General features: G+C 50.6%; 1 protein-coding gene across 2 annotated transcripts; it reads left to right on the top strand.

Moving 5' to 3' along the window:
* The first annotated feature begins 10,648 nt into the window (after window positions 1–10,648).
* Window positions 10,649–16,434, top strand: SLC2A4 (solute carrier family 2 member 4). 2 transcript variants are annotated; one of them, XM_060135822.1, is made up of 11 exons: window positions 10,649–10,903; window positions 12,201–12,317; window positions 12,426–12,598; window positions 12,685–12,809; window positions 12,923–13,038; window positions 13,129–13,291; window positions 13,378–13,565; window positions 13,737–13,841; window positions 13,990–14,091; window positions 14,582–14,785; window positions 15,618–16,434. In XM_060135822.1, exons 1-11 carry the CDS (start codon window positions 10,871–10,873, stop codon window positions 15,888–15,890), a joined length of 1,599 nt encoding a protein of 532 aa, XP_059991805.1. In that variant the 5' UTR covers window positions 10,649–10,870; the 3' UTR covers window positions 15,891–16,434. The 2 variants fall into 2 exon arrangements, with proteins under 2 accessions (XP_059991805.1, XP_059991804.1); XM_060135821.1 differs by having other exon boundaries at window positions 15,315–15,732.
* Window positions 16,435–16,601: the final 167 nt, after the last annotated feature.

The raw sequence follows: 16,601 nt of genomic DNA, 5'->3' as shown, positions 1-16,601 counted from the left end.
CCTCCTGGTCCTTCTAAAATCTGTTCTCCGGAAGTGACTTTTTTCCCCCAAATAAACTTAAATCTTGTCACTTCCTGTTTAAAATCCTTAAAACTTCCAATGGCACACTTTTGCTCCTATTGCTGCACTGGATTTGGCTAATAAATGCCACACTGTGGCTTACCAGACTGTGCGTCAGCCACACTTCCTGAACTGTGCTATGTGCCTTCCCACAACAGTGCCTTTGCACTCTGTTCTCTATGCCTGGGTGCTCATCTCCATCTACCCCACCCAACCTCCCTCTACCTTGCTAACCGACTCATCCTTCAGCTCTCAGCTCAAATATTACTTCTCCTGGGAAGCCTGGCCTGACTACCCCATCCCAGGCTGAGTCAGATCACCTGCTGAATGCTCTCACCGCTACACGTACTTTACTTTCAAAGCTCTTATCATGGTTAGAAACTATTTACCTTGTGTGATTATTTACTCTATGTCAGTCTCCCCACTGTTAGGTTCCAAGAGGGCAGAGATGTGTCTGAATTTTATCACCAATAAATAGTTGATGAATGAATGATTAAATTGCAAATTAACAAGATTTTCATCCACTTGTTTGACAAGTAGAAATTTTCTGAGTCCCTATGTAATGTACCAGGCACCATGCTTGACATGGGGGCTACAGCTATAAACAAGAGGACACTGCAGACTTCCCTGGTGGTCCAGTGGTTAAGACTCCACGCTTCCACTACAGGGGGCAGGAGTTCAATCCCTCGTCAGGGAAGTTCTGAATGCCAGGCGGTGCAGCCAAAGAGAAGAAAAACAAAAAACAAGAGGACACTGCACTCAGGTAACTTAGATTCTAGAGGGAGGAGGCTGGCAATAAAGACATAAAAATGGTGCATGTTTTGAAGGCAATAAAATAGGGTAATGTGTTGGATGAGGTTGGGTCCACTCCAGAGTGAGGTCAGGGAGACCTTTCTAGGAAGGGACTGTTAAATAATGAGCCAGCCAGGGGAGAACCATATTATAGGTAGAGGGAACAGCAAGTGCTAAGACGCTGTGTCGATTGTCCCTTTGAGACTTGTTGTATTAACTTAAAGCAGGATCTCTCAACCTCGGCACTGTTAATACTCGGGGCCAGATAATTCTTTATTATGGGTGACTGTCCTGTGCATCATAGGATATTTAACAGCACCCTTTACTTCCACTGATTTGATGCCAGTGGAACCCTCCCCAACACCCCAGTGTGACAATCAAAAATGTCTCCAGAACAAACAACAAGGTCCTGCTGTAGAGCACAGGGAACCATATTCAATAGCCTGTAATAAACCATAATGGAAAAGAACGTGTGTGTGTATTTGAATCACTTTGCTGTACAGCAGAAATGAACACAACATTGTAAATCAACTACACTTCAATAAAATAAAATTTTTAAAAATGTCTCCAGGCATTGCCAGATGTCCCAGTGAGGGGATGAGCAAAATTGGTCCCCGTTAAGAACCACTGATTTAAAGTGTGACCCGTCAGCATCACTGTGGAGTTTTTGCTCTAGTAGCCTTCAAGTAAAGAGTTGGGTCCAAGGAGCAAGTGGATGGATGGTTGGAATTAATCAGGATTTGGGTTTTGCTGAAAAGAGAGAGAAGGGGGAGTTCCCTGGTGGACTAGTGGTTAGGATTCTGGGCTTTCACTGGTGTAGCCTGGGTTCAATCCCTCGTCAGGGAACTGAGAATCCAAAATAAAAGAAAAAAAAAACACAGAGAGAGAGAAGGGATTTTAAAGTATTTGCGTGAGAGTGATTATGTGCTAGATCATGGATATAAATTGGGTATAAAAGAGAGTAAACATAAAAAGGAGTCAGTGTTGGTGGATAGTGAAAAACTGATTGGGTCAATGATTTCAAGGTCTCCATGAAGTGAAAGGAGTAGGGATACGTGAGTAGATGACCCGGAAGGCTAGGAGGTGATCATAAGAGGTGCAAGGCTTGAATTCCAGAAACTGGAAGAGGGTGTTTTAGGAGAGGACAGAGCCATGAGTAGGGGCCTGAGGGTGGGCTGAAGAGAAAGGTCACTGGAGAGGAGACTGAAGGCTGAGAGACTGTAAGTCGGTGGAGTACCCTGGTGGGCTTTGAAGTCAACAGCAATGATGATGAGAACATAGGTGTAAAGAGGAAGACGATGAGCCAGGTGCTAAAGTTGTCAGTGAATGTGGGTGAAGGATCAGGCTGGAAGACCCCAGCAACAATTAGAGGTAGTGGGCAATTTACTTCCAGAGATGAACGTCATAGGAGCAGAGGATTTCGAAGGATGAAGGAAGAATAATGGTCTAAAGTAGCATTGAGGATCAGTACTCCCAGCTCCAGACCCTGAGGTATATGAAGTAGGACCAAAAATAGGCCTTTATTAAAAGGGCTGCTGGGACTTCTCTGGCGGTCCAGTGGTTAAGATTCCGTGCTTCCACTGCAAGGGATGCAGGTTTGATCCCTGGTTGGGGAGCTAAGATCCCATGTGCCATGCAGCGTGGCAAAAAATAATTTAATTTAATTTAAAAAAAGGGCTGCCAGGGAAGTGTGTCCTCCAAGACAGCCAGGTTTCAGAAAGGAGCATTCAGAGAAGAGGCTGGCATATAAGGGTGATGACAGATGTTGAGTCCAGAAGTTACAGTGGAAGAATTTGAAAGATCAAATTTGGTTGGAATATTGGATCAGGTTAGGGGACCTACACCATATGAGGTAGGCAACCTGATGTGGAAACCCTACCAACTTGTTTATTTCTATGGGAAAATATGTTTTGAGTTCTGAAAAAAACTGATAAATAAGTGAACTCTGGAAACTTGCAATGTTATTTTAATATTATGTATTATAACTCAAAAACTCATTATTATACAGGTCACTGGTGATTATTTTACTGGTCAGACCAAGAAGTTATACACCCAAGGCAGTTAAAATATTCCAGGTTCCAATTCCACCCCATTCAGGAATTTATTCTTGGGCCTCAGTTGCCTCATCTATAATATAGGAATGATAATATTTTGCCTGCTTGGGAAACAGGATGCTGGTCCAGATAATCTCCTATGATTCAGCCTGGAGTGCATTTTGAGATACAGATCTGGAGAAGGAGTGAAAAAGTGACCAACTCATTTTCTGAGTTGCCTCTGAAATCAGTTAAGGGTAATATAAGTATTATAGGCCCATTTCATTTATAAATACAGATGCAAACATCATTAATAAACTATTACTTAACCAAATGTTAAAAATGTTTTTAAAGAGTAATACATTACGGGCTTCCCTGGTAGCGCAGTGGTTGAGAGTCCGCCTGCCGATGCAGGGGACACGGGTTCGTGCCACAGTCCGGGAAGATCCCACATGCCACATAGCGGCTGGGTCCGTGGGCCATGGCCGCTGAGCCTGCGCGTCTGGAGCCTGTGCTCTGCAATGGGAGAGGCCACGACAGTGAGAGGCCCGTGTATCACAAAAAAACAAACAAAAAAAACACTCAGTTTGCATCACTGACAAAAATTATGAAGCATCTAGGAAACCAAGTATTCATAAGACCTCAGTGGAAGAAAAAATTTAATTCTACTAAAAAACATAGAAGATGACTTGAATAAACAGAGAGATAGTCCATGCTCTTAAATGGGATGACTTAACATTATAAAGATATCACTTGTCCCCAGAATAACTTACAATTTGATATATTACCCATAAAAATTCATCTGGTGGTTGTTTTTTGTTTTGGGGGAGGGTTTTTGAAAGATCTTGATAAGTTTACCCTCAAATTTGTTTGGAGCAATAAGAAGAAAAACAAAAAAACACAAATGGTTAAGTTGACACTGAGAGGGAGGATTTCTCCAGTGGTCCAGTGGGTAGGACTCCACGCTCCCAAGTTCGATCCCTGCTCGGGGAACTAGATCCCACATGCACGCTGCAACTAAGAGTTCACGTGCCACAACTAAGAAGTGCACATGCCACAACTAAGGATCCCTCACTAAACATGCCACAATGAAGATCCCACATGCTGCAACTACGACCCAGCACAGCCTAAATAAATAAATTAATTAATTAAAAAAAAAGTTGACGCTGAGTGGTAAGAGTAACAAGAGGGATCTTGCCCTTCCAGAAATTTAAACTTTCTACAAAGCATCCAGCAACAATAACAGTATAGTATTAGTGCAAGGACAGATACACCAATGGAACAGAATACCAGAGACAGACACTTGTATATATCAGAATCGGACATGTGGTAAATGTGGCTCAATATGAGGAAAATAAATTGGATCCCTAACACCCAAAACAAGGATGAACTCTAGATGGATTCAAAAGAGCTAAATATCAAGAGTAAAACTATAAAGTTATTGGAAGAAAAGGTGAATTTGTGATGCAGAGATGGAAAAGAACATATGCAAAATTTCAAAATCACAAACCCTAAAGGGAAAATTGGTCATTCTGATTACACCAAATTTAAGGATTTCTATCAAATGAAGTTCACCGAAGAAAAATTAATAGGCAGCTGATACAACAAGAGAAAATATTTGCAATGTCCAAATCTGACAAAGAACTGATATTATTTGTGTAAATGTCTTGCCCATCAACAAGAAAAATATTCCAAGAGAAAATGGGCAGAGAATACAAGGAGGGAATCTGCAGAATAAAGACGGTCAAAGTGCTAACAAGTGTTTAAAGGGATGCTCCAAGCCGTTAAGTAATCACAGAAAACTGCAGTAAGATATCACCTTTCACCTACTGAACTGACAAATATTAGAAATCGAAGCAAATTGTTATTTGATTAAAATCTCATATAGCCCATTCTGAATTTTAAAAGATTGACCATCTTAAGTGTTGGTGAGGGTGTGGAAGAACTGGAACTTTCAGACATTGCTGGTGGGAATGTGAAATGGGACAACCACTTTGGAAAACAGTTTGGCCGATTCATAAAAAATTACACACTACTGTCTGCTGCTAAGGTTTCCACTACAGATGCAAGAAAAAAGTGTCCTGGCACTTTCTGTCTGTCTGATTGTGGCAGCCCAGACTGAGTGGGGGAAATATAGGGAAAAATTGTTTGCAACTCAGAAATGACCTTGTGAGCAGTAAAAGCCTGGTTTACTCACACACACACAAAAAAAGTTACACACACACCTATCATATAATCCAGCCGTTCTACTCCTAGGTATTTTCCAAGAGAAATAAAAGCATACATGTCCTTACAAAGACTTGTATGTGAATGTTCCTGGCAGCTTTATTTGTAATGGCCCCAAACTGGAAATAACCCAGATATCCATCAACAGGTGAATGGATAATCAAACTAATTACTATGGATAATCAAATCAATGATATTTCCCAACAAAAATGAATGAACTCATAATACATGCAACAACATACATGAATCTCAAAATAATTACAGTAAGTAAAAGAAATCCAGACAAAAAGAGTACGCTCTGTATGATTTCATTTGCATAAAATTCTAAAAAATGCAAACTGGCCCATAATGACCGAAATCAGATCAGTGGTTGCCTAGAGGCTGAAGAGACGAATTACAAAGAGGTACAAGGAAACACTGCGGGTGATGGATGTGTTCATTATTTTGATTCTGGGGAGAGTTTCATGGGTGTATACATATGTCAAAACTTATCAAATTACGGATGTTAACCTGACTTGCTGTGGTAATCATTTCGCAATATATACAAATATAGAATCATTATGTTATACACCAGAAATTAATGTTACATGTCAGTTATACATCAATTAAAAAAATCTTTTGACTTACCAAACTGTACATTTTATTTCATAAAAAAAATTTTTTTTCTTTTTTCTTTTTTTTGCTGTGTTGCGTCTTCATTGCTGCGTGTGGGCTTTCTCTAGTTGTGGTGAGCAGGGGCTACTCTTTGTGGAGGTTCGTGGGCTTCTCATTGCAGTGCGCGGGCTTCTCATTGCAGTTCGCAGGCTTCTCATTGCGGTGGCTTCTCTTGTTGTGGAACATGGGCTCCAGGCGTGCAGGCTTCAGTAGTTGTGGCTCGCAGCCTCAGTAGTTGTGGCGCATGGGCTTAGTTGCTCCGCGGCATGTGGGATCTTCCCAGACCAGGGCTCGAACCCGTGTCCCCTGCATTGGCAGGCGGATTCTTAACCACTGTGCCACCAAGGAAGTCCCCAAATTGTACATTTTAAATATGTGCAGTTTATTGTTTGTCGATTATATCTCAATAGAGCTGTTTTAAAAAACAAAAACAATTAACCGTGTTCAATTCTATTTTAAGCACGATGTGACTATTACATTATTCATCTTCATTAAAACCCTAAGATGTAGATACTATTATTATCTCACTTCTCATTTTACAGATGAGGTAAACAAGGCACAAAGAGCTTAGGTAACTTTCCCAACGGCACGAAGTTGGTAAATATCAAAGCTGGGACTCAAACTCAGGCAGTTTGGGCTCTTAACTATGCATACCCTTAACTGTCCTGCTCTGGGTGGATGCTGCCTGAGAGGGTATGGTGGTAGTGGAACCCTCCCAAACTGCTGATGGACCTGGAGACTGTGATTGTCATTCTTATGAGCAAGCTGGTAGCTCTTAGTCAAATTAGGTGTAAGTATACCCTATGACTCAGCAATTCTGCTCGTGGAGATAGATAGAAATAAAGACGAAGACCTAGGCAGAGGCAGAGACATATCCCCCATAGGGAGCCTTGTATGAAAATGTTCACTGCCACGTTATTTGTTGTGGTTGGGAAGTGGAGGTGACATGGGTGCTTATCAAGGGGATGACTGACATTGTGGAGTATAATGCAACAATAAATTATGCAATAAATAAATAATGCAATAGATTAATTATACAACAATAACTTTGATAATCATAGAACATGAAGGGGGTTTTTATTATTTTGGCTGCGCCCTGCGGCTTGTGGGACCTTAGTTCCCTGACCAGGGATCGAACGCATGCCCCCTGCAATGGAAGCTCAGAGTCCTGACCACCAGACCGCCAGGGAATTCCCTGAATGGGTTTTTAAAACATAGTGCTTACTGAAAATAAGTAAGATCAGATTGAAATATGTAACCAGTTGCTATTTACATAAATTAAAAATGTGTGCACACAAAAAAAGACATGTTTTGCAGGTGAGCATTAAATACATTGGAATGGTTGTCTTTTGAGGGAGGACAAATGAGAAATGGGTGTGGAAATAAAAGAGAATAACTTTTTAAATAAAAACAAGATAAGATAGAGATCAGTGAGGATCATGTACCAAGAACTGTCTCATTAATTCAATCCTCTGTACCTGAGACCCTCATATATTGACAAAAACAGTGACGGGACAAAGGGAGGAGATGGCATTGCTGGAGCTCAGGGGTCCAAGGTTTCCCTCCAGAAGCTGGAAGCAAAGTGGGCCTGTAGAGTAGGAGCTGGACGCAGAGAGAGGGAAGAAATATTCTGGCTTTCTCCTGCCCTCCAATCTCTTACCTACTGTGGGCTGCACCAGGCCAGAAGGCAGTGAACACAGAAGCTTGAAAACAAAAGCCCACAGGGATCAACTCCCCATGACATAGGGCAGAGCTTAGGAAGGGCTACAACTGGTTCTGAGATCAAATGGGCCAAAGATTAATTTCTAGGCAAATCAACACACACAGGCTCCAGTGTGAAGTACCCACTTGTGTCCTGTGTCTCTCTCCTTCCTTTTCCATCCTCTCTCAATCGACCTCTTTCTCCCACCGTCCCAGCCATTTTTCTTCCTCCCTCCCAACTGCCTCTCCTTATTCCTGTTGTCTCTTCTACTCCTCCATCACTCTCTCCGTACACTTTACTCTATCTTCTGTATCTAGCTCCGATTTGCTTTCCTTGATTCCACTTTCTCTGGGGTTTAAACTCCTGGAAGTGTCAGAACACAGCATCTGAATGAGATCAGTAATGTGCCGTGCCCTGAGTGCCAGGGCACACCCCAGCCCTGCACTCCACCTGCTACACTGACTTATCATCTGCCCCCAATCTGTGCCTCCCCCCAACTCCCTTTTTTCCTCTTGGCACTCTTCTTGGCTCTTCCTCTCTCCCTGCCCTCCTCCCTTTGTGGTATTCCAGCATCCCTGGCTTTCCTTTTACCTTCCTGATTGGTCCCTCTCCGCTTCCATCAATCGCTTCTGCTCCTTTCTGCTCATAAATGATTGGTTCTCCTCAACCAGCAGACCTTAGTTCTCCATCTACATCCCCTTGGTCAGATATGTGGAGCCATTCACCAAAGGTTTCCCCGCTTTGTGATTGCTCCCTAATCTGCATTCTTGGCCATCAGGAGCAGACCCTCATTCCATTCGTTCAACATTTACTGAGTGCCCACCCCTAGGCTGGGTGCTGGGGATACAGAGGTAAACAAGATGATCATCTGTCCTCAAGGTTAAGGTGCAGAGAAGAAACTATGACAATACACTATATTGGGGACACATGGACTTTTTTTAAAAATAAATTTACTTATTTATTTTTGGCTGTGTTGGGTCTTTGTTGCTGCACGCAGGCTTTCTCTAGTTGTGGCGAGCGGGAGCTTCTCTTGTTGCGGAGCAAGGGCTCTAGGAGCGCGGGCTTCAGTAGTTGTGGCACGCGGGTCAGCAGTTGTGGCGCACAGGCTTAGTTGCTCCGCGGCATGTGGGATCTTCCGGACCAGGGCTCGAACCCTTGTCCCCTGCAGCGGCAGGCAGATTCTTAACCACTGTGCCACCAGGGAAGTCCTGGGGACACATGGATTTCTGGAGGAAAGCCAAGGAAGGTGTCACAGAGAGGGTGAGCTTTTTTGGGAGGATGAATAGGAGTCCTCTGGTACTGCAGACTGAAGGATTAGCATGGCAAAGGCACCAAGGAGTGAAACAGCACAGTGTGTTCTAGGTACAAGAAGTGGTTAAGGGGGCTTCCCTGGTGGCGCAGTGGCTGAGAGTTCGCCTGCCAATGCGGGGGACACGGGTTCGTGCCTCAGTCTGGGAAGATCCCACATGCTGCGGAGCAGCTGGGCCCGTGAGCCATGGCCGCTGAGCCTGCGTGTCCGGAGCCTGTGCTCCGCAACGGGAGGGGCCACAAAAGTGAGAGTCCCGCGTACCGCAAAAAAAAAAAAAAAAAAAAAAAAGTAGTTAGGAATTGACTAAAACTCAAGGGAGAGGACAGAAAGTGAGGCAAAGATAGAAGAGGAAAGGCAGGAGGTTTTGTTCACTCTGAAAAGGGGTTTGAACTTGACAGTAGGCAACAAAGACTTCTGCGGGGAGCGTGAGTGAGAGGTTGGACTGTTTTGTGTGGTACTCTGCCCTCCCTGTTGGGGAAGAGGAGGAGCAGGGAGACCAGTCAGGGTGATGGTGGTCTGGACCAGAGTGGCAACAGTACAGGTGGAGAAAATCAGATGAATATGAGAGTTTAGGAGGTCAAAACTCCAATGTTGATAACTAACTGGATAAAGGGGTGGGGGTGGGTGCAGGAGAGGAGAAATCAAGCATGACTTCCTCCTTCTGATAGGAGTGACAGGATGGCTAATAGGACCATTCACTGGGATGAGGAAGTTAGCAGGAGGAGCAGGTCTGGACACGCTTATCATGTGAGCTGCCCACCCACGCGGCAGCTGAACAGTCGGATCTGGAGCTCCAGAAAGAGGCCTGGGCTGGAAGTAATGGAAGCCTTAGAGAGGTAGAATGACGGGGACAGTGGGCCGGAGACCACCCTGGCCCGATCCGCTGCGGATCCGCGTTCTCCCTCCAGGTGGCACTAAAGCCCCGCGCTTCTGAGTCCCCTTTTCCCAGACGCGCGCTCTCTGTACTCCGAGTGTTCCGCTGCTCTGGGGACTCGCCACCCCTAGGTCGCGCCCTCCTCGCTGGGCAGGATTTAGCTGGGGATTCAAACCCAGAGCGACCTCTAGAAAGCGTGTCCTAGTCGTCCACGCGGCTAGCACATTTTTGGCGGCTCAGGGGCCTCAGGACTGGTGACGTGGTTGGTGTGACCACCTGTCCCTCGGGCCGCCTCCAGGAACCAACGTGGGGAACCGGTGTAGGGGCAGGGCCAGATAGACAGTGCCCAGAGCAGGGATGCATGGAAAGAGGACCACCAAGGCCAGACACCCGACCCGCTAGGAACGGAATTTCCTGTGCCCAAGGCCATCTCCGCGTGGGAAGCGTGTCGCGGATCCTTTAAGGCTCCGTCTCCCTGCCCTCCCCCGCCCGGGACCGGCCGGGACACCCGGGACCTGACATTTGGCGTCTCCCAATGTGGGAGCTAAAAATAACCACTGTGGGTTACTCCAGGCCATTGCTCCGCACTCACCCCGCGCGCCGGCTCGCGCAGTTTTGGGCCGCCCGAGTTCTCTCCCGGGCAAGTGTACCTGGCCCGTCCCTTCCTCTCGGACCCCGCCGTCCCGAGCCGCCGCTAAGGGCTTTGAAGTCGCTTCTTCAGCCCCGAACCTTGGCCGGGGGGCGGAGTCCTCACACTGAGGGGAACTTGGTCTCCAGGGGTCCCAGGACCCCCTTTTCAAAACTTCCGGGACGTAGGCCGGCGGGAACCCGCGGGGCGTGTCTCGCCCGGCTCGCTGACGGGCGTGGCCTCGCTGGCCTACCCTACAGCAGGTGCCAAACTCTCAGCCTCAGGGAGGGGCGTGGCCTTCTGGGGTGTGCGGGCTCCCGGCCAATGGGTGCTGTGAAAGGCGTGGCCCTGGGGAACCGCCGGGGCTGCTCTTCGGGTCTTTCCCCCGCCGGCCAGGCTCAGCCAGATCCCCGGGAGCTGCTCTCTGGCTCCTCGGCTTGTGGCTGTGGGTCCCGCCAGGCTCGCCCTCCGCACAAAGCTCCGCGACCCCCATCGCCCCCGCTCCCTCTGCCCGCCAAGGCTAGGGCCGCAGACCCCCAGTCGCCTCCCTCTCATCTACGGCAGCTCGTGCATCTCCAGTTCCTAAGACAAGATGCCGTCGGGCTTCCAACAGATCGGCTCCGAAGTAGGGTTTGGCATGCGGGGGCGGGACGCGGACACAGGTCCCGCTTTTCTCGGGCTGGGGTCGCGGTTGGGGTCAGCTAGGGGGCGGTCCTTGCGCAGACGCAGGGGGTGGGGGTGGGGGACTGGCTATTTATACCCGGGCTGGACAACCCGTGACGGTCGGATTCCAGTCCCTCCAAGAGGCAGAGTGCGTCTGGGGGATTATTCGGGGGCTAGGACAGCGGCTGGATTCTGCGAGTCCAGGGTTCGCCCCCTTCTCTAGTTGGCGGCGAGTTGCGCCGGGATCGTGGACACTCTGCCCTCAAGAAAGCAGGTCCAGGCGGGTCTTGCCCTTCAGCAGCTGTCCGTCTGTCTCGGCTCGCCCGCAACTTTTCGAGGACCGGAGGTTCTCCGTAGGCCCACCCCCACCCCCACTCTTGTCAGTCCTCCAGGACGCTGAACTTTCCCTCGCCCCACGGTTGGTGGAGGGGTAGAGGGGAGTGTCAGCCCTTCCTCCCCCAGCTCAGGTTTCCGTTTGGAGACAGTCTGTGCCGCCAGCGATCAGCCACCACCGCTACCGCACCTCATACCACCTTCCCGCCCCCATCCCCTGGGCAAGGCTCTCCCAGGCAAAAGCCAGCATGGCCCCCTGCCCTTCGTCGCAGCTTAGAGGGGGAAGGGAGGCCGGGGCGGAGACAGAGAAGGCCATAGGCCAGGAGGCCATAGGCCAGGAGGAATGACCGCGATGTCCTTTTGGGAAATGGCTTTCTTGAGCCAGTTGGGGGCTTCCAGGAGCCCGCGGAGAGAACCCCCAGATGGGAGGGGAGAGGACAGAGGCTGATGACGATAATGCACTTGTCACTTTATAAAACCAGCACTGTTGGGGACACTGTTAACGTTTGATTTTGATTTTCACACTTTCACTGACAGGTAGGCAAATTAGGCAACATCACCCCTATCTCCCCAGTTCAGAGTGGGGCAGTGACTTACCCAAGGTCACACAAATCTGAACTCAGGTCTTTTAAGCCCAAGCCTGTCCCAAGGTCACAGAGGAATTGTGAGACCCAGGTCCTCAAACATTTCTCTGCCTACTGGACTCAAACATCAGTTTCTCCCCCATGCCCTGGTACTCTCGGGTTCTTCCTGCTCTTGTTTACGTTGAGATCTTCAAGCGACTCCTAATATGGCCCACTTTCCCTCGCCCAACATGTTGGATGGAACCCAGCATCTCAAGGCTCCTGCTGGGCCTGGGCCCCTTGAGGAAGGAAAGATGCCATGATTCCATGTGATATGCCTCCTCTCTGCTTCCGCCTGCCCAGGATGGGGAGCACCCCCAGCAACGAGTCACTGGGACCCTGGTCCTCGCCGTGTTCTCCGCTGTGCTCGGCTCCCTGCAGTTTGGCTACAACATCGGGGTCATCAATGCCCCCCAGAAGGTGAGGGGCTACAGCCGGCAGAGTGGGGGGCCCAGACAAGGCAGGGGGTGTCAGGAGTGAGCAGAGAGGGAGGAGTCTGCAGGGAATAACTCCTGTGCTGTCCCCTAGGTGATTGAACAGAGCTACAATGAGACATGGCTGGGGAGGCAGGGGCCTGAGGGACCTGGCTCCATCCCACCAGGCACCCTCACCATGCTCTGGGCTCTCTCCGTGGCCATCTTCTCTGTGGGCGGCATGATCTCCTCCTTCCTGATTGGAGTCATCTCTCAGTGGTTGGGAAGGTATGAGGCTGGAGGGCAAGGGAAAACAGGAAGGGAGCCAGAGTACCAATGCCCTAACTCTCACAGCCCCACTCTTTGCCTGCCAGGAAGAGGGCAATGCTGTTCAACAATGCCCTGGCAGTGCTAGGGGGCGCCCTCATGGGCCTGGCCAAGGCGGCTGCCTCCTACGAGTTGCTCATTCTTGGACGGTTCCTCATTGGCGCCTACTCAGGTACCCGCGGGCACTGTGGTCCCGCCCAGTGCCTTGCTCTCCTTCACTCTCCCTGGGCTTGGGGGTCAGAGTGGGCAGCTGCCCTCAGAAGCTCTCTCCTTCCCTCTGCCCAGGGCTGACGTCGGGGTTGGTGCCCATGTACGTGGGGGAGATCGCCCCCACTCACCTGCGGGGCGCCTTGGGGACACTCAACCAACTGGCCATCGTCACTGGCATCCTGATTGCCCAGGTGACTGGACCTGGCCTCACGGGAGGCTGGGAAGGGGGTTGGGGTGGGGCTCTGGGGACAGGCTGAACGGCTCCCACCCTTCTGCCACAGGTGCTGGGCTTGGAGTCCATACTGGGCACTGCTACCCTATGGCCACTTCTCCTGGGCATCACTATGCTGCCTGCCCTCCTGCAGCTGGTCCTGCTGCCCTTCTGCCCAGAAAGCCCCCGCTACCTGTACATCATCCGGAACCTGGAGGGGCCCGCCAGAAAGAGTGAGATCCCACGCCGTCTTGCTGGTGCCTGTCCTCCTCCCAGGCCCCCTCCCTGCCCTCTCAGACCTGACCCTACTCACCTCCAGGTTTGAAGCGCCTGACAGGCTGGGCCAACGTGTCTGAAGAGCTGGCTGAGCTGAAGGAGGAGAAGCGGAAGCTGGAGCATGAGCGGCCACTGTCCCTGCTCCAGCTCCTGGGCAGCCACATCCACCGGCAACCCCTCGTCATTGCAATTGTGCTGCAGCTGAGCCAGCAGCTGTCGGGCATCAACGCAGTACGTATGCAGCAGCCTCCAGGAAGGGCAAGGGTCAGGGAAGAGCCTGAGAGGAGGGAAGAAGGGAGCAAGCCCCCTCCATTAAAATTCAGGGTCAGTCCAGCTTGTAGTGGCTGCAAGGGAGGGAGGGACACATCCCTGCCATCCCCTTTTCTTCTCGCCCACCTCTAGGTTTTCTATTATTCAACCAGCATCTTCGAGACGGCGGGGGTAGGGCAACCAGCCTACGCCACCATCGGAGCCGGTGTGGTCAACACGGTCTTCACCTTGGTCTCGGTAACTACTTACCTCTGGAAGGGCCCCCACCATTGGTTTCACAACCCTGGGCTTCCTGGAGATCCAGCTCTTGGTTGGCCCCACCCACCTAACCCCTCCCACTTCCCAAGCCTTAAAGGCCCCTTGCAAGCCCTGACTCTCCCCTCAGGTGTTCTTGGTGGAACGGGCTGGGCGCCGGACCCTCCAACTCCTAGGCCTGGCAGGCATGTGTGGCTGTGCCATCTTGATGACCGTGGCTCTGCTTCTGCTGGTGAGGCCTAGGGAGAGGGAAGGGGACCCGTGGCCCAACCCAGGGGAACTGCCCCAAGGGGCTCTGTGGGCAGCCAGGGCCATGCCTCAACATACATGCCTTTGATCCTGAGGCCAGGCCGTATGCCAGGACCGTGCTGCCGAGGGACCCAGGCTGCACTTCCTCCTCTGGGTGGAAGCTGTAGCACAATCCTGGCAGCCAGGGAGGAGAGCCCTGTCAAGCCTCAGGACCAATAATTCCTAAGGACCCAGCTCTAGAACCAAGTGGGAATCCACAGTCATAAGAGCTGGGAGACCACATGTTCCCTCTGCCCTGAATTGGCAAAGGGTGGCCAGCTGAATGTCAAATGCTCGAGGACCTATTCTAACCAAGGGTGGCCAGCCCCCCGTGAGCAGCTGGTAGGGGTAGATGCCAGTTTGCTGGGTTGAGGGTAAAGGAAGATCCAGAAAGACCTGACCTGAATTCTCCACCCTCCCTGCCTGGCCCCCAGGAGCGGGTTCCAGCCATGAGCTATGTCTCCATCGTGGCCATCTTTGGCTTTGTGGCCTTCTTTGAGATTGGCCCTGGCCCCATCCCCTGGTTCATCGTGGCCGAGCTCTTCAGCCAGGGACCCCGCCCAGCAGCCATGGCTGTGGCTGGTTTCTCCAACTGGACGTGCAACTTCATCATTGGCATGGGTTTCCAGTATGTTGCGGTAGGTCCCCTGCCCGGTACCCATCTCCCACATGGTCAGCCAGAGGATGGCAACTCACACTCACAACTAGCCCAGTTGCTTTCCAGTCAGCATTTCCCCCTTTCCCCTGCCCATAGAGTGCTGGTCTGGGGGTCACTTTGGTGGTCCACGTGGGTCCTGAAGACCACCTGTTCCACCAGAATCAAAGAAGGGAACTGACCTAGATTGGATAACAACAGAGGTTTCTTCAGAACAAACTAGTGGCATAACTTACTTAGACTAGGAGTAATATTACAAACTTCATATTAATACTGCAAATGGCCGGGAATCTACTCTGACTTCAGTGACTCAGGATGGTAAGAGAGGGAGAAACCAGGAGAGTTGGGGTTCAGAGAATTCTTTTCTCACTAAATTCTCCCGGTAATTTCCATTGCCCCGCAAAGGAGCCACCTGCTCTGTGCAGTATCCCTGTGAAGCCTTTCGTCCCTGGCTTGCCGGAGGCCACTCGTTCCCTCCCCTCTGTCAACACCTCTTTCTCCACTTGTCCCAGGATGCTATGGGTCCCTACGTCTTCCTTCTATTCGCGGTCCTCCTGCTTGGCTTCTTCATCTTCACCTTCTTAAAAGTGCCTGAAACCCGCGGCCGGACGTTTGACCAGATCTCAGCCGCCTTCCGCCGGACACCCTCTCTTTTAGAGCAGGAGGTGAAACCCAGCACAGAGCTTGAGTACTTAGGGCCAGATGAGAATGACTGAGGGGCCAAGCAGGGGCGGGAGAGCCAGTTCTTCAACCCGCCCAGAGACCCCCTCCTTTCCTCTGCAGCACTTTAACCCTCTCTTCCCCATTACTTCCAGGGTGGAGAAACCCCCTGCAGCCTGGTGGAATTGGGAAGCTGGAGGGAAGGGTGGTCTGAGCACCCCCCTCATTCCCCTCGTGTGACTCTTGGATTATTTGTGTTGTGGTTAGGCTGTGGCCGTGGGGTGGGCCATTCTCCCTTCTCATCCCCTCCTTCCTCTGTAGCCCACCCGCACCCCGCCCCAGCTCCAGGATACTTCTGCCCCGGCCAGAGTAGGGGGATTATAGGGAGGAGAGGCTCTAAGACTGACTTTCCGGTGGGCGTGAACTGAAGCCAAGAGCAGGACTGGAGAAGAGATATCCAGTTCCTGCCGCCTTGGACTCCTCCCACTCTGGCACTTTCTCTGAATTCTTGCCACAGACTCTGGGTGAAGGGGGGGGTCTGTCTTGTCCCCTCCAGGGCAAAGGACGCACCCCTCCCAAGGTCTAACCTCACCTCTCTCACTGCAGGCTCAGTCCTCTTGCTCGGGCTTCTGGGGTGAGAGGGAACACACGTCCACATGTGGGGAGAGGAAGGGACAGCAGGCGCCTCTCTAGACTCAGGGTTCCGGGCCCCACCCCAGCTGCTCCCCAAGGCTGCCAGATGGGGGCCCCAGCTCTTTCCTCCTCTCCCATCCCGGGAGGGTGTTGTACCCAAAGGCTTTTGACCAACTAAGGGAAAGAGGGATTTGAAAGGCTGCCTGTGAACACTGGGCTGGGAGGAGCCTTCAGATATTTTTGTATATGTTTGGAAAAGAAGGGGCAGGGAGAAGAAACTGAAGGTCTGTTGTACTAAATGTATATATATATAGATCCGTATATAAAGTTACTGTATGAGATGAGCGTCCTGTCATGCGAAGACACTCCGGGATGGGCTGAGGCAGGGACCATAGCCACCCCAACCCCCATCTCCTCTCCATCCTGCCTCAGCTCGAGGCCGCAGAACCCTCTGGATGCTGTCACTCACTCACCCCCGCGCCCCCCGCCACCTCAAGAGTTGTAGT

Source organism: Lagenorhynchus albirostris, chromosome 20 (assembly GCF_949774975.1).
Source record: "Lagenorhynchus albirostris chromosome 20, mLagAlb1.1, whole genome shotgun sequence".
Lineage (NCBI taxonomy): Eukaryota > Metazoa > Chordata > Mammalia > Artiodactyla > Delphinidae > Lagenorhynchus > Lagenorhynchus albirostris.
The sequence above is the reverse complement of the archived record's forward strand: the minus strand, read 5'-3'. Positions and strand labels throughout refer to the sequence as shown.